At 43.0% G+C, this 14099-nt stretch overlaps 3 protein-coding genes across 4 annotated transcripts in view; 2 read left to right on the top strand and 1 right to left on the bottom strand.

Moving 5' to 3' along the window:
- Pkg21D (Protein kinase, cGMP-dependent at 21D) overlaps window positions 1-14099 on the top strand; it is a 202304-nt gene that overhangs the window by 63839 nt on the left and 124366 nt on the right. The window lies entirely within an intron of this gene.
- Window positions 5034-12833, top strand: LOC110176891 (uncharacterized). The gene is made up of 15 exons (XM_020943376.2): window positions 5034-5251; window positions 5331-5455; window positions 5514-5724; window positions 5783-5915; window positions 5969-6105; window positions 6161-6799; window positions 6864-7065; window positions 7120-7493; window positions 7559-8115; window positions 8216-8515; window positions 8578-9192; window positions 9255-10322; window positions 10445-11433; window positions 12173-12554; window positions 12606-12833. The coding sequence occupies exons 1-15, from the start codon at window positions 5146-5148 to the stop codon at window positions 12657-12659; spliced, it is 5892 nt and encodes a 1963-aa protein (XP_020799035.2). The 5' UTR covers window positions 5034-5145; the 3' UTR covers window positions 12660-12833.
- On the bottom strand, window positions 12668-13863 carry ninaA (neither inactivation nor afterpotential A). 2 transcript variants are annotated; one of them, XM_086830521.1, is made up of 3 exons: window positions 13703-13863; window positions 13009-13573; window positions 12668-12954 (listed from the first exon to the last, which is right to left on the bottom strand). In XM_086830521.1, the coding sequence occupies exons 2-3, from the start codon at window positions 13525-13527 to the stop codon at window positions 12751-12753; spliced, it is 723 nt and encodes a 240-aa protein (XP_086686647.1). In that variant the 5' UTR covers window positions 13528-13573; window positions 13703-13863; the 3' UTR covers window positions 12668-12750. The 2 variants fall into 2 exon arrangements, with proteins under 2 accessions (XP_086686647.1, XP_020799036.2); XM_020943377.2 differs by having other exon boundaries at window positions 13009-13593; window positions 13703-13844.

The following is a 14099-nucleotide window of genomic DNA, read 5'->3' as shown; positions in this document are numbered from 1 at the left end:
CTTAAATTGGCAATTAGCAGATTAATTGTCACTGCCAATATATATGCGTCAATATTTTGTGCACAACCGACAGATGCAGAATGCAGAATGCAGTAGCAGTTGGAGTTGCAGTTGCAGTCCACGTACTCTTCGTTCTCGTCCTGTGATCCTTTCACGTTTGAGCATAGTTTGCTTTACGGCCGCTGTGTTGTTTACACAATTGTTGCTCTGTTGCTGTGTTGCTCTGCTCTGCCTGGTTACTGCTCGACTGCTGTTTGATTTCACTAACGAGCATTAGCATAAATTGCCGTAATATCGAAGGGGACAGGACACTATGGCATAGCGGCCATATGCCACACTCGATGCGTTTGTGTGCATCATTTAGCAACTTGCCATGAATGACGAGCCTGTCACTATTTTCGGGAAAATGCTTCCCTTCCCACACCCCCTTTCGAACATTGTGCAGTCAATCAATTGTAAATTTTTAATGAGTTTTCATTCTGCCATCGACATGTGGCAACATCATCGACCTGACAGTGGAGCAGGAGCAGGAGCAGTAGCAGGAGCAGCTAACCGCCACGGGTTTTGTGGAGTGTGGTCATTCCCTGACTCCGCCCTGACTAAGCAATTTGTCACACTAATTAGCTCCTGACTCTGATGGTCCTGCTGCTGCTCCTGCGGTTTCCCACTAGATGGCCATGGTCCATGTCCATGTGGAGGTCATGTCACAAATATTGCGCATACGCCACCGCCTCGGATAAGCGATGCAAATTGGTTTGTAAATGAGCAAAGCGGTGGGCAAAACGGGTCATTTCCATCAATAAATTGGGAGTTGGAAGGTTCATCGGTAGGAAGTTAGATATAAAATATATAATAAATATTAAAGGGGATATGAAAGTCAAAGGGGGAATCTTTTGGGGATTTCCTACATACTAAAATATATAAGGGAAGTGTTGTGATACCTATAAATATGTTATATAATTGTATATGGAACTAATACTTCTTATGCGCAAGTGATTGTTTTATAGTATTTATTGAAAACAAAACAAAAATCACGGGTGTTCTGTGTTATTCTCTATGGAATTATTAATACTATTAATACATATTATTAAAATATATTATATAGCATATAATAACATCAAAATTATCTTTAATTTTTGTCTCTGATCTCAATATTTTATCATTAAATGGAACATCTTTCAATATTTAATAATCGATAATTATATGTATTTGTAAAACGTTCTTTAATTTGTATCTCTTTTCGGATATATTAGTTCTATATATTAATTAGGATAAGTATTTATTTTACATAGATTTCAATAACAAATACAATTTGTAACTTTCTGATATTCCTGAGCTACACTTTTTTTGAAGAAAGTATTTCTCATAGAAAACATATATCAGATTTTACTACATTTATATAAAATGAAGAACTTACACTTTAGAAGACCTTTCAGTAAAAGGGTTTTTTCCTAGAAAAACACTCTCAACACATTCAATGACTCCTAAACAAGAATACTCTTAATTTGACTCACTTATCATTTTTTTGTAGAAGAATATTTTTCTTACAGAGCAACCACTTGCTCCTCCAGCTCCACTTGCTCCTCTTTCTCCTACGCTCCATCGCTCCATGTCTCCGTGTTTCTGGCCGCAATAATTTCACACAAAATATTTCCGCAACACATCGTCGATGGCAGGTCCTTTCCAAGGATGAGGATGCTGCTGCTGTTGCTTCTCCTGCATTTCACTTGACTTCACGTCCTCATCTCCAGCTGCAACTTATCATTTTATAAGCATTTGTTTTTCCAACCCCTTGTTTCCCTGTTTTTGTTTCTGTTTCTGTTTTTTGTTTTTCTTTTCCTCGTTGTTTTTTCTGCTGCAGCATAACAAAATATTTTGTTGCATTTTGCTGTTTGCTCTGGCCAGTATCCTTCGCATCCCTTGTGGCATCCCTCCCCAGCGAGCATTTTATGTGACAGATACTTTAAAATGTGGCAAAGTGGTTTTTGGCCAGCATTCAGCTCTCGAAACTCGAAGCTGGAAACTCGCAGCTCTTGGGCCACATGCGAGTGCCACTCTCGTTGTCGTCGAGTGTCATTCCAAGGCGGAATTAATGCAAAATTATGTGCCACGTAAACTAATTTTTATAAGGGCTTGACCCTGGCAACAGCCCCCCATTTTCTGGCCTACGATTTACGAGCTCTCGCACTTGGTGGCCATCGCCGCAATCCTTTTCATAACATTCGGCGACCGTTTTATTGCCCCGTTTGCTGCCACTTAGGAGTGAAAGAAAAAAAGTACCCAAAAATATCGCGTGGCACATTTAAAATGTTGCCCCAACCACCTCCCACCTCCATTAGTTCCTTCTCCTCAATACACTCAAAAAATTTTAGTAATATTTATTAAAATAATATTGGGTGCAAGATTTGGTATAAGTTTATTATGTTTTAAATGAATTTATTAAAATAATATAGGGTGCAAGATTTGGTATAAGTTTATTATGTTTTAAATGAATTTATTAAAATAATTTAGGGTGGAAGTTTTGGTAAAAATTTAATAAGTTTGAACTGAATTCTTTGTTTTTTCTTTATTGTGAAAAGTAAACAAACAGTTTCTAAATGTAAGTAAACTTCTAAAGTAAGTTAACTTTATATATATTCTGTATATTCTTTGGGTCGGCAGGTTGATCTTCCAAGAACAATATCCTTTTGGTTTAAAGTTATACCTATTTGTTTTAAATATTCATGCATGGTACAAAGATATCTAGACCTTCTTAAAAAGCTGTATAAAATAATGATATTTATAATTAGAAATTAATTTGTATGACACTATTTAGTACCTTAAAAATTCTATGTCATTTTTTATACACATTTCTAAGGATTTTCAGAACCCCAATGACTTTTAAACTAGCCTAGATTGTCTGCAAAGGTTTACTGAGCTTCTTTAAATTCCCCAAATTTAAAAATATATTTATTTTATTTCAAGTGCAGACCGTTGTTGTTCAAGTTGAAATTTATATTAGGCCAACAAAGTCGCTGGGCGAAAAATGGGGATGCCAGAGTAAAGGAGGGAGGTCCTGGCCAGGATTGGGTGTAGGGTTGGGCCAGGCAGGGCTGTGCCTTTGGCGATGGCGCCTGCTCTCAAGTGCTCATAAATTCACGAAAATTTCACAGCCGCCGACGGACCAAACAAAATAAAAAGCGACGAGGACGAGGACAGGATCGGGGGTGGTGCGTCAGCTGTTGCAGCCCTTGGCCAGAAGCAGCAGCAGCAGCACACACTCGACTTTGGTTTGGCAACATAAATTGTTAAAGAATTGCCACTTTGCAGTCGTAAGGAGCACATAAGCCGGCCAAATAAAAACCCTTTCACCCTTTCACCCTTCGGTCAATGCTAGAGGGAGAGGGCGGCACAGGAGCAATCAGTCGCAGGACCTCGGATTGGATGTCATAAAAATGTCATCTGCGGGAATGGCTGACAAAAGAGATGGAGCGAGAGAGAGCAGTTTGAAAAGGAGGCTAGTCCAGCGATTCTTTGTCATCATTATGGCAGCCAATTTGTACTCAATAAAAGCGCCACTCGACCATGATGAGAGAGAGTCCTGCCAATTGCTTTCCATCAAAATGTAACATGTCTCTGCCACTCCATTGAAGGATGCTGCAATTTTTGGCCACCAGCCAACCGTGCCATGTGGTCGTGTGTTATCTATGTTCAAGTCCAAGTCCGTCTCCATCTCCGTCCGAGTTTTCCTCCACACAAGTCCTTGCATGTGAAGGACCGTGATTTATAAGCGCTTTGCCGGCGATAACAGACGGAGGCAGGTCCTGAGCCACGCCCACGGACAAACAATGGCAAAGTGGATGCAGGACACATGCAAATTCCTTGGACACTGGCCGCAGCCACAGCCACAGCCGCCTTCTTTCAATTTTCCTTGCACGGGGTTTTGCGGTTGCTTTTCCCGGCAGGCTCTGGCACTTTCCGAATTTTTATCTCAAGTTTCGTTGACAATAAAAATGGGAATCGGAATAGGAACGAGGAGGAACCAGTAACCGCACAAAATGCCCAGCTTTCAGCCGATGCTCCGGTCCCATATCATTAATTTTGCAAAAAAAGAAGAGGAAAAAAAGGAGGAGCAGAACAAAACGTCCTTATTGCCAAGTGCAGAATTGCAGGAGAATATAGAGGGACTGAAGGGGAGAGAAAGGATTCGACCGACAAATAAATAAGGAAAGCAGCCGGACTTTGTTGTGCATTGGCAGCTCTGCGGTTGAAATGGCTTTTGGGCTATTGCAGAGAGAGAAAAAAATACTTGAATATATCTGATTTTTCACAAATTAAATGAAAATTTATATATCATTTACTAATTTCTTAATCAAATAATATTTGTGTGAGTAAAAAGAAACCGAAATACCTGAGATTTCGCGGCAAATATTATTTTAATATTCAATTTCATATTCCATATTTACAATAGTAGTGTTTAAAAAACAAATGTACATGTTTATATTTCCATATAAAGTATTTGACGGATTTGTCTAACTTAAGTTGTTTAACTAAAAATTAGAAAATATTTGTATTTGCTCACAGTGTACAAGGGTTTTGGGGACGAAACTGGGCTTGACCTCAAATCTGAAAGCAGAAGGGGCACCATGCACGTTCACGTTCGACATTTCGTTAGGAGGACATGCTGCGTTGGGGTTTTTCTGCCAAATTGAAATTGTTTGCCTAAACAACGGAAGCAATAGAAGCAACGAACGAGAGGACAAATAAAGCATGGGACCACACACAAAAATTTAAAGATTCAAATATAAGGAAATTATATATATTTGCCTTATTTTTGCCCTAACTTTTTTCCCTTTAAATAACAATTCCATTTGATTCAGGAATATAAAAGTCATATCCTTGAACTGCTTCCTTTTTTTAAATAACAATACCGTTATTAAACTGCTTTGTAAGCAGTTTTTAGAAGCAGTTCAACCAGTGTTGCCATATTTCTTTAAAGGTAGCAAGGCAACAGTGGTGAAAAGTACTGTGCCACCTTTTCGAAAAAGCACACCCACTTTACCATCGTGGTGAGCTTTGATTTTGAATTCAAATTCCCATATATATATTATATAATTTTTGATTTGTTTGTAAAGCACCATAATCACGAAAAATACAAGAAAAATTATGGACCCAACGCCCCCAACACCCCGCAACACCTATATACCCAACCAACACATACTTCGTTTGACCAGCATCCAGCGCAACTTTCAATGTTGCATAGCCAAGGAATGTAGGTTTCTCTAAGATACTTCTCGGGACTCCTTCCATTATAATTTCCTGTTCCATTATATTTCCTGTTTTCTTGATAGACTACAGTGAATATGCCAACTTGGTGGAATCGCTGCACATAACGCCACGTGTCATTATTCAAAAAAAGCGTCTCAAGATTAACTATACGTACGGCATGACGCTAAATATTCGAAACAGTGGATTGGTAAGATCAAAACTCGATGATTGATCCCTGTTAAACCCCTTCATCTGCTATCCTCCAGTACCCTCGCATGGTGCAACTGAGCACCGACAGTCCGACGGACACTTTTATTTCAATTCCCGAAATAGACCTGAATCACTATCTGGAAACCGATCAGAACATGGAGGCGAAAATCTGGATACGTTCCTCTACCAAACGGGAGATCAACAGGCGCCGCCACATCATTGTGGAGTGCTTTCATCCAAACATTATCTTTCAAGTGCCCATTATTGGTAATTGGAGTGAAAGATTAAAACGGTCAAAAGAGCTAACAATTCTCCTCCTCCGCAGTACTGGCCAAGGATAAAATTCCAACGGCCAGTGAATCGGTAGTGTTTCCCAGCTGTGTGCCTGGTAACAAGACCTATTTCGAATTGATCGCCTACAATCCCACCAAGGATAGTGTGCGCCTTCGCTACAGCAAGTGAGTAGGGTGGAATAGTCCTGGAGTTCTGAAGGATTCATTCCTTTTTGCAGCACCAATCGCGGGTTAGAGATCAGCACGGGTAACAAGGAACTGGTGCCGCCACAGGACTATCTCAGGGTTCTGCTTGCCATTCAGCCGAGGAAGCTGCAAGTGTACAATGGCTTCTTCAACTTGAAGTTTGGAATGAGTAGGTCTGGGCTAGATAATCTCTTATGTCTTTGGTAATCCCAGTTTCTTCGCAGTGCCGCCTAAGCCGGTCTTGTTTACCTTTACACCCAAGTCCATGTCTGTGCATTTGAGCCTTGGCCTTCTTGCCTTTCCCGTGACCAAGTTTGGACGCGAGGTGTGGCGTTCAGTGACGGTGTGCAACGAGGGCTTGGAAGAAGTGATCGTTACTGGGCAGCTCTATAAGGACCCCAACCCCGATGCTCAGAGCAAAAGCCAGGATTCCAGCCAGGATGATGACATTTCAGAGAAACTGATTAGTGAAGCGGTCAGTATGCGCAGTGTCCTCATCTACGACTTTGAGGACGAAGCTACTGTTCAGGAAGTGACCTACGATCCCAAGGCAAGCCATCACTTTGAGTTTATTCTACCAAATCGCATCGTTGGCAATTCCTCCGCCGAAATTAAGGTGTGCTTCCGACCCGTCTACGAAGTCCATCGCCTCTTTCCCGAAGATTTGGAGCCGCCGTACATGCAAAGAACGCGAGCAACCTTTTGCTTTGCCAACGACCAGGACTGCATCGAGTCGTACATTGCAGTGCTCACGGGTCAGATTGGTGGCATCGAACTGGAGGTTCATCCAAAGGTGATTGACTTCCGGAAGATCTATTTGGGCGAGGAGCACTGTGCCCAGATCAAGTTCCTCAACGTTGACTGTGAGAAATTTCGAGAATATAATATTATATGTATTTGTGGGGTAACTAAAGTATCCTCTCACAGCCGTTTCCGCTAGAGTGAATTATGTGGACTGTTCAAAGCCAGAGGTGGCAGGGATTCGCATAACGCCCGTTGAGGGTTTCCTTCTGGAACCCTGCACCCGTGGCGTCTTTAGCCTGTCCTTTTACTATCTGGAACCATCTCGCTTCTCGCTAATGCTGCGCTTTAAGGTGGGGAATGGTTCCCGCTATGAAGTGGAAATAAGGTAGGAATCGTGATATGGTCTCAGCTTTTCCAACATACTGAACTCCCTCCTTAGAGGCACGGGACAGCCAGTGCAGCTGCGAACCTTCCCCGGTCTGGTGGAGTTTGGAAGCATTCCCATTGCTGTTCCCCAAAAGCGTTACATGCTCCTGTTGAATCCCCTTGCCGTGCCGATAACTCTGCAAATTAAACCCTCTGAGGATGGGGCCGAGACACCGCTGGTCCTCAATATACGTGACTCCACCGAGTTGCTGCCCATCACGGTGCGCGATCCCATAAAGCATTTGCAGCAAGTTCACGAGGAGTTGGTTCAGCCTGTAACACTCGGAACGGTTCAGCTAACGGAAGAGGAACCGGAGGCTATGTCAATGAAGTCTGTCGAGTCAAATCTATCCGTATACAGCCAGGAGTTTGAGGAGGAAGTGTTGGGTGAGTTACTACAATGTGAACTGGGAACTGGGAAATTTGAAGGAAAGGAATACTTCCCTCCTCAGAACCCATACCCGTCATGGCCGCTCAACTTTTGACCAGTCTAAAGAAGAAAAAGATCTTTGACAAGTCCGAGTCGGATCGCCGGATCATTCAGGAGGCATTGTTGGGTCTGCTCCACACCAAATACTTCTCCGTCTTTACCAAGCACAGCAACTTTGTGTTTATGGACTGGAACGCTTTGCCCAGTGATCCGCGTGAGGTTTATTGCGACAACGAAATCATTTACCTTCGTCCGAACACCGGACGCACCATTACGATCCTTGTGGTACCCAATAGGCCCGGCTATTACCATCGATCCCTGTCGGTAAGGATATGTCCCGCTCTTCCGTCCTCTAACACGGACTCGAGCGATGATCTACCGGCCATGAGGACCCTTATCAAGTCGGAGTTCCTGTGCTCCAAGCTTTGGTTCGAGTATAATTGTGTTGTTCCGGATATTGAGTGGTACCAAATAGTAGATCTCATGGATCGTACCATCTATGCTGGGGAGGAGTATGAGTTTGATATGGAGTTTAAGAATCGCTCCATAATTGGTGCCTTTATTCACTACGAAGTGGTTGTGAGTAATCCTAGTTAGATGCGTAACGCTCTCTTAAAATGCCTTATGCATCTTGCTATTAATATTGTCTTTGACATATACTTAAGCTATACGGTTACAGCCCAATGACATGTCTTTCCGTGATGGGATTTGGAAATTCTACATTGATTCTGGAGCCTCAATCTTTGCCAAATGTGCTGTGACCTTTCGATCGCTGGGCAGCACCCGACTGATGGGTCTGATTAAGGTTGTGGGCGCCAATCGACCGTTTTCCTTCCATTTGGTGGCCAACGTGTTGCCCACAGAGATCCGGATCACGCCAATGTCCATCAACAAGCGGCTGCAGGTCTTCGAAGAGCACCAGCAGCACTTTTACATAGACAATTTCACGCCCACACATACCATGCTGAGCATAAGATTGGTAAGGATTAAAGGAGATCTATAGAGTTCCTAGAGTTTTCACATAATTACTCTCGCTGTTAGAAAGATTCCGAGTACCAATATCTGACATCAAGAGGCGGAGCCTTGTCCCCCAGCGGCCAGAGCATGTACACCACTTTGGTGTCGATGTTCACCGATCCGGATATCTACCAGAATACCTTGTTTATTGATCTGCAATTCGATAATGTGATCATGGTGCCCATTATATTCCGAGTGGAGGGAGTGCCACTGTACTTTGAGCCCAACATACGTGAGGGATTCGATGCCGGTATGCTGTACACGGACACCAGGGAGCAGTTCCAGGATGGCATCTTCTCGCATCGCTTTCCTGTGAGAGTGATCAATAAGGGACATCGCACCTATCGCATCCTTATCATTCGGTTGAATTCCATTGGCCCTGGAAACGAGCGTGATGGCGGTCCCTGCACCACTCACGGCTTGACTGCGCGCTTCGATATGGAACCAAAGAGCATGTACTTGGATCCCAATAGTGAGTGCCAGTTGAACATTATGGCTAGCTCCTATGTGGAGGGTCATGCCACCGGGGACTTTTTGGTGCAGGTTGTCGATCAAAAGTATCCCACGAGTAAGCACATCATAAGGGTCAGTGTTCAGGCCGATTTTGTAGAGTGTCAGCTGCTCTGGAGTCCCAAGCAAGTTAGTTGCTTTAACTATTTATTTGAAGGTTTATTTAAAGTTAAAAATATTCCCCGTTTTAGTTAAATTTCAACTACAAACGCTGCGAACCTCTAAAGGAGCGTTCGTATGAGGAAATTCCAATTCTGGTCAATCCCTGTACCATGCCCCTTGACACGGTAAGGCTACAGGTGTCGGGTCCCTTTAGGATTAAAGAGTTCTACGAGGACACCTACGAAAAGGAATTGGTAATTCGTGTGGCTGGTGGCGAGCGAAAGGAAATCTTTGTGATCTTGAACAGGGCAGCTACAAAGAATCTCTCCTGTCGCCACATTGAGGGTAAAATTAGCGTAATGACACGAGGCTTAGAACTTAAGGGTCTGCCTCTGCGTTTAACCATTAAGGTGCCGGAAGTCGTAATCCTTCAGCCGGATCTGGTCCTTTTCGATCGCGGCAAGCCCTACGAGAGTACGATAAATCTACTTAACCAAGGATGTGCTCCGGCAGAGTTCAAGTGGAAGCGTCTGGCCACCAGGGAGGTATATATTGGCCGTGAGGATGATCCAGCTGGTATTGCCAGCGACATCCTGTCGGAGATTCTGCGCATGCTTGAGTACAATTTCAGCTGTGCCGACGAGCCCAATATGACGAAGAGGTACCAGGAGTGCCGATGTCAATTCAAGCGCTTCCTGGAGGATGGCGATATGATTCTGGAAATCATAGATGAGGTCATCAACGAGCTGGACCTAAGCCATCGCCCGTTGCTCTATGAGCCAAAGGCTGAGCAGATCGATCGCGACTTGGACAGAGACCAGAGCACCACAAGTTTGGTGCGGGAAACATTGGATGACATCCTCGCTAGACTTCACTTCGATTCCAGTGAAGAGTGGTCGGAACCTTCCACAGAGTATTGCTTCTCCAGTCGTTACATCTACTTCCTTGAGAAGCGGGGCACCGTTGAGGTTGTGGACATTCAGCCCGGCGATCTGCAATGTAAACTCCACCTGCCCCACATCCGACGGAATATCGAGATGCAAGCCTTCTTTGAGCTGGCCATTGTGGGTGGACGAAGTCAGTTCCTGACCGTCACGCTGGTCAATCTTCCGCAGAAGATTAGGTTTCACAAGGACAGTGTGTACATGGGAATTAAGGTGAGTTAGGAGGTGGGAAGAGAACAAGTTAGATGAATAGCAGTGAACGCTTATTTAGACATGAGTTAGATATAATTTAGTAAGAAATTAAGTGATGAAACCCCTTTTCATCCTCATCTCAGCCCTGGTACGAGTCCTTTGAGACTGTTGTTCGCGTTGCAAATGTAACCAACTATCCCCTCAAACTGGTCCTAGTGGAAATTAAGCCCAGGCCAGAAAAGTATCTTCAGCAGTTGCCATCGCTTCCGGAGAAGCGTCTGGTTGAGGGTTATTGCAAGTTAATGACCAGCGACTTGATGCACCTAGAACCCCTGGCCACGGATCAGATCCGGATAAAAGGGATCTTGGGCTTCAGCGAGAGCTTCCGGCACACATTTGGGGCCATGATTAATAACAGTGACTCCAGCGAGTTCTGTTTGCGGGGACAGGGTGTGATGCCCATGCTGGACATGACCTCACCACTGCCCACTGTTCCCATGGATCCCGCTGAGCTGGAGGAGGAGTACCGCCTGCTGCAGCGCATCTACCACTACGAGATCTTTCGCAGCATCACCGAGGTGGAGGAGGAGTTGGTGCCCCCTCAGATGGGTGAGGAGGAGGGCTGGCAGCTGGAGGATATGCCCACACCCATCTCCGAGGACTTTAGCCAGCTGTCGTTCAGTGAGGAGGACATGCCATCGGAGCGGCAGGCGCGGCACGATCTGCAGCTCTTCCGCATGGTGAAAACATATGTGATTGTGAACAATAACCAGGAGCTGCCCCATGCCACGGTCCTGCGACAGCTGCTCCTGGCCGAGCGGTATCTGCAGCGCCTAAGGACGAGGCCAGAGCTGTATGCCCTCCACCAGCAGGTGTACCAGAGTCACCTGAAGCTGCACAAGTCCCCCGGCTACAAGCAGCCGTCGCTGGTCAAGCACTTCACCGTCCAGCCCATTCCCTGCGAGCAGCATGGTTTCATCTTGGAACTGGGAGCCCTGGCTCGGAACTCGGTGCGCCGCTTCGAGCTCAAGCTCCACTTTTTTGGTCCTGGAAAACTCATCGCTGCCGCAAGGACGACGGTGAGGATTCCGGGTCTATTTGTGGACTTTAAGGTGCCAGCATTAAGTGAACAGTAAGTGAAAAATGGGAACGTATTAGATAAAAGCCAGTAGGTTGCTAGTTTGTTAGTTGTTTTTTTATTAGTTTAATTTTTAAACTGGGTTTCATCTTTAAATAATTATATTTCTTGGTTTGTTACAAGGTATAGGTTTATAGTTATTTAAGCAAAATTACTTATGCTACAAGCTATAGCTTTTTTAATTATTTATATAAAAAGTATTTGTTTTTTTTCGATTTTATTGACAATAGAAGTAATAGTTAATGATGAATATAAATTAATTATGACAGCTTAAATACGCTCTAGATTATTTTTTAAGTAATATGTATTTATAGTAATTTTTAAAAGATTTTATATATTATCTATATTATAATATTGTTTGTATATTTTCATATTTTAAAGTTTTTATGTATATATGTATATAGATATATATTTATACATTTGTTTATATTATATTAAATTTTTTTTATATTTTTATAGATTTCTATTTAGTTTCCTTAAGTTTTTATATATAAGTAAATTTATTTGTATTTTATTTTAACTTCTGAACCAAACTAAACTGATAAGGCGAGACATTTAAGCTAAACTAAATACAATTTAATAGAATTTAATCAAATCAAAAGACAGAAAAAGGATAGCCTTAAGTATTTTTACATAATTATTTAGTTTATACAATTAATATTAAATAATTATACATCAAGGAATAGCATATTTAAGACGAAGTATAGATTAATCACCAGCTAACTCATCGCAGCGCCCATAAAAAGTTCTCCTTTTGGTCTGAAAAGTGCAAGTCCCTGGAGTACTTCAAGGACAAATACAGGAATATGTTCGAGCGCCTAATGGATGCCGAACAGGATCCCAAACTGAAGCATGCCCACTCCTTCGATCTGGACAAAATGGTGAAGCACAAGCGGGATCTGACGCCCAAGGATCGTCGCCTGATCGAGGAATACTACAACAGTTTGAATCCCTCCGTTTATCCAGACCACAAGCATCACTTCACCCTGGCCAAGATCTTCTCCGGCTCCATGTCCAACTACTCGGGAGTGGATTTGTCCATCGTTGGTTTCTTTAAGCCCGAGTCCAAGTTCTATGAGAAGAATCAACTGGTGGAGGATTACATATTCATCGATGTGAGTTTGGTGTTCTAATGGGAAATCGTTGTAAACTCGTAATATCCACAGCTGCACATGGGTCCAACGCTGCCCATCCTGCTGAGAGGACTCGTTGCATCCTAAAGGAAGTCTTTTTTAAATTGTTTTTTTCGAGCTGGTTTATTGTGTGGCTTTGTGATCTTAAGTAGTAGTAGTAATTAGTAATAAAGCTTCCTCAGCAGTACATGTTCAGCTGACGGAAAAAGTAGTGAAATATGAGCAGGACCAAGAACGAACTGGTCACGGGCAAACCGGCTGCCTTAATCCAACCCAGAATGTTAAAGTCATCCGGATAGAATTCAAACTGTTCGGTGGGTATTTCACCGCAATTGGAGATGACCACCGGCTCCAAGGGGAAGTCATCGGTGTCCGTTTTGACCTTAAAGAGGGGAATTGTTTAATTAATATACTATATATTAATGGGTTTACTCACATCCTCTATGGCATAGATGGTGTCCATTCCCTCGAGGACCTTTCCAAAGACCGTATGCTTTCCGTCCAGCCACTTGGCACCCACAGTGGTTATATAAAACTGACAACCATTCGTATCTGGTCCACGATTGGCCATTCCCAGATAGCCCGGTCTGTTGTGCTCCACGGCTAGGGCTTTGTCCTCATCCGGGAAGTATTCTCCATAGATACTAACCGAGCCAGTGCCATCGCCATTGAGGATGTCCCCTCCTTGCACCAGGAATCGATCTACCACGCGATGAAACCTGGTTCCCACATAGCTGGTTCCATTGATCCCTCGAAGACAGATGTGCCGGAAATTGGCCACTGCCTTCGGTGCCAGTTTGCCAAATAGTCCAAAGGTAATTCTGCCCAATGGCTGCTTGTTGTGCTTCACATCCATGTAGATCCGGGAAGTAACCGTGAAACTCAGACCACTGACTACGCTTAGGAGGGAACAGGAGCAATAGCATAGGATTATTCCGGAATTGAGGAACTTCATAGTCTTGGCTTCCTTCGGTCTCGACTCGCTGATGAAATGTACAAAACTGAAACAAAGACCGTGAGGCTTGTTTGGAAATTTGAGAATTAGAATAGAAATAGTGAATTCGAATTCTGGGTCGGAAGCCCTAGAAGGTTGCAGGTTAAGTGCAAGCACCGCATGATGACATACATACCTCCACCGGTGAAAGCAAATCGATTTTAAGACCCTTACTGGAAGTTCGACACTGATTTTATGCCCGTTTTCCGTTGAGTTTTGTATCAAGTGTGGGAAATAATGGTTAATTATTTGAAATAGAAAAAAAAATTGGTACCCAAATGATTTAAAAATCAATGTTGAAATGTTTTACAAAGATAATGTTTCAACATGTTTTTATATAATATTTAGTTTAATTCATATTAATTTTTTTTATATATTTATATTTATGTAAAAGCATATGCATATGCTTTTCAAAAGGGTTATTCAAATTAATGCTAGCCAAAGATTTCCTAGAAATTTATATATTGCAAGGTATTACAACTGAGTCAGAAGCTTAAAACGCAGTGAAGGAGTCATTTCCGACCTTATAAATC

The sequence above is a fragment of the Drosophila serrata genome, unplaced genomic scaffold, assembly GCF_035046125.1.
Source record: "Drosophila serrata isolate PLE 108 unplaced genomic scaffold, ASM3504612v1 contig_240, whole genome shotgun sequence".
Classification (NCBI taxonomy): Eukaryota; Metazoa; Arthropoda; class Insecta; order Diptera; family Drosophilidae; genus Drosophila; species Drosophila serrata.
This window is presented reverse-complemented; position numbering and strand designations above follow the sequence as displayed.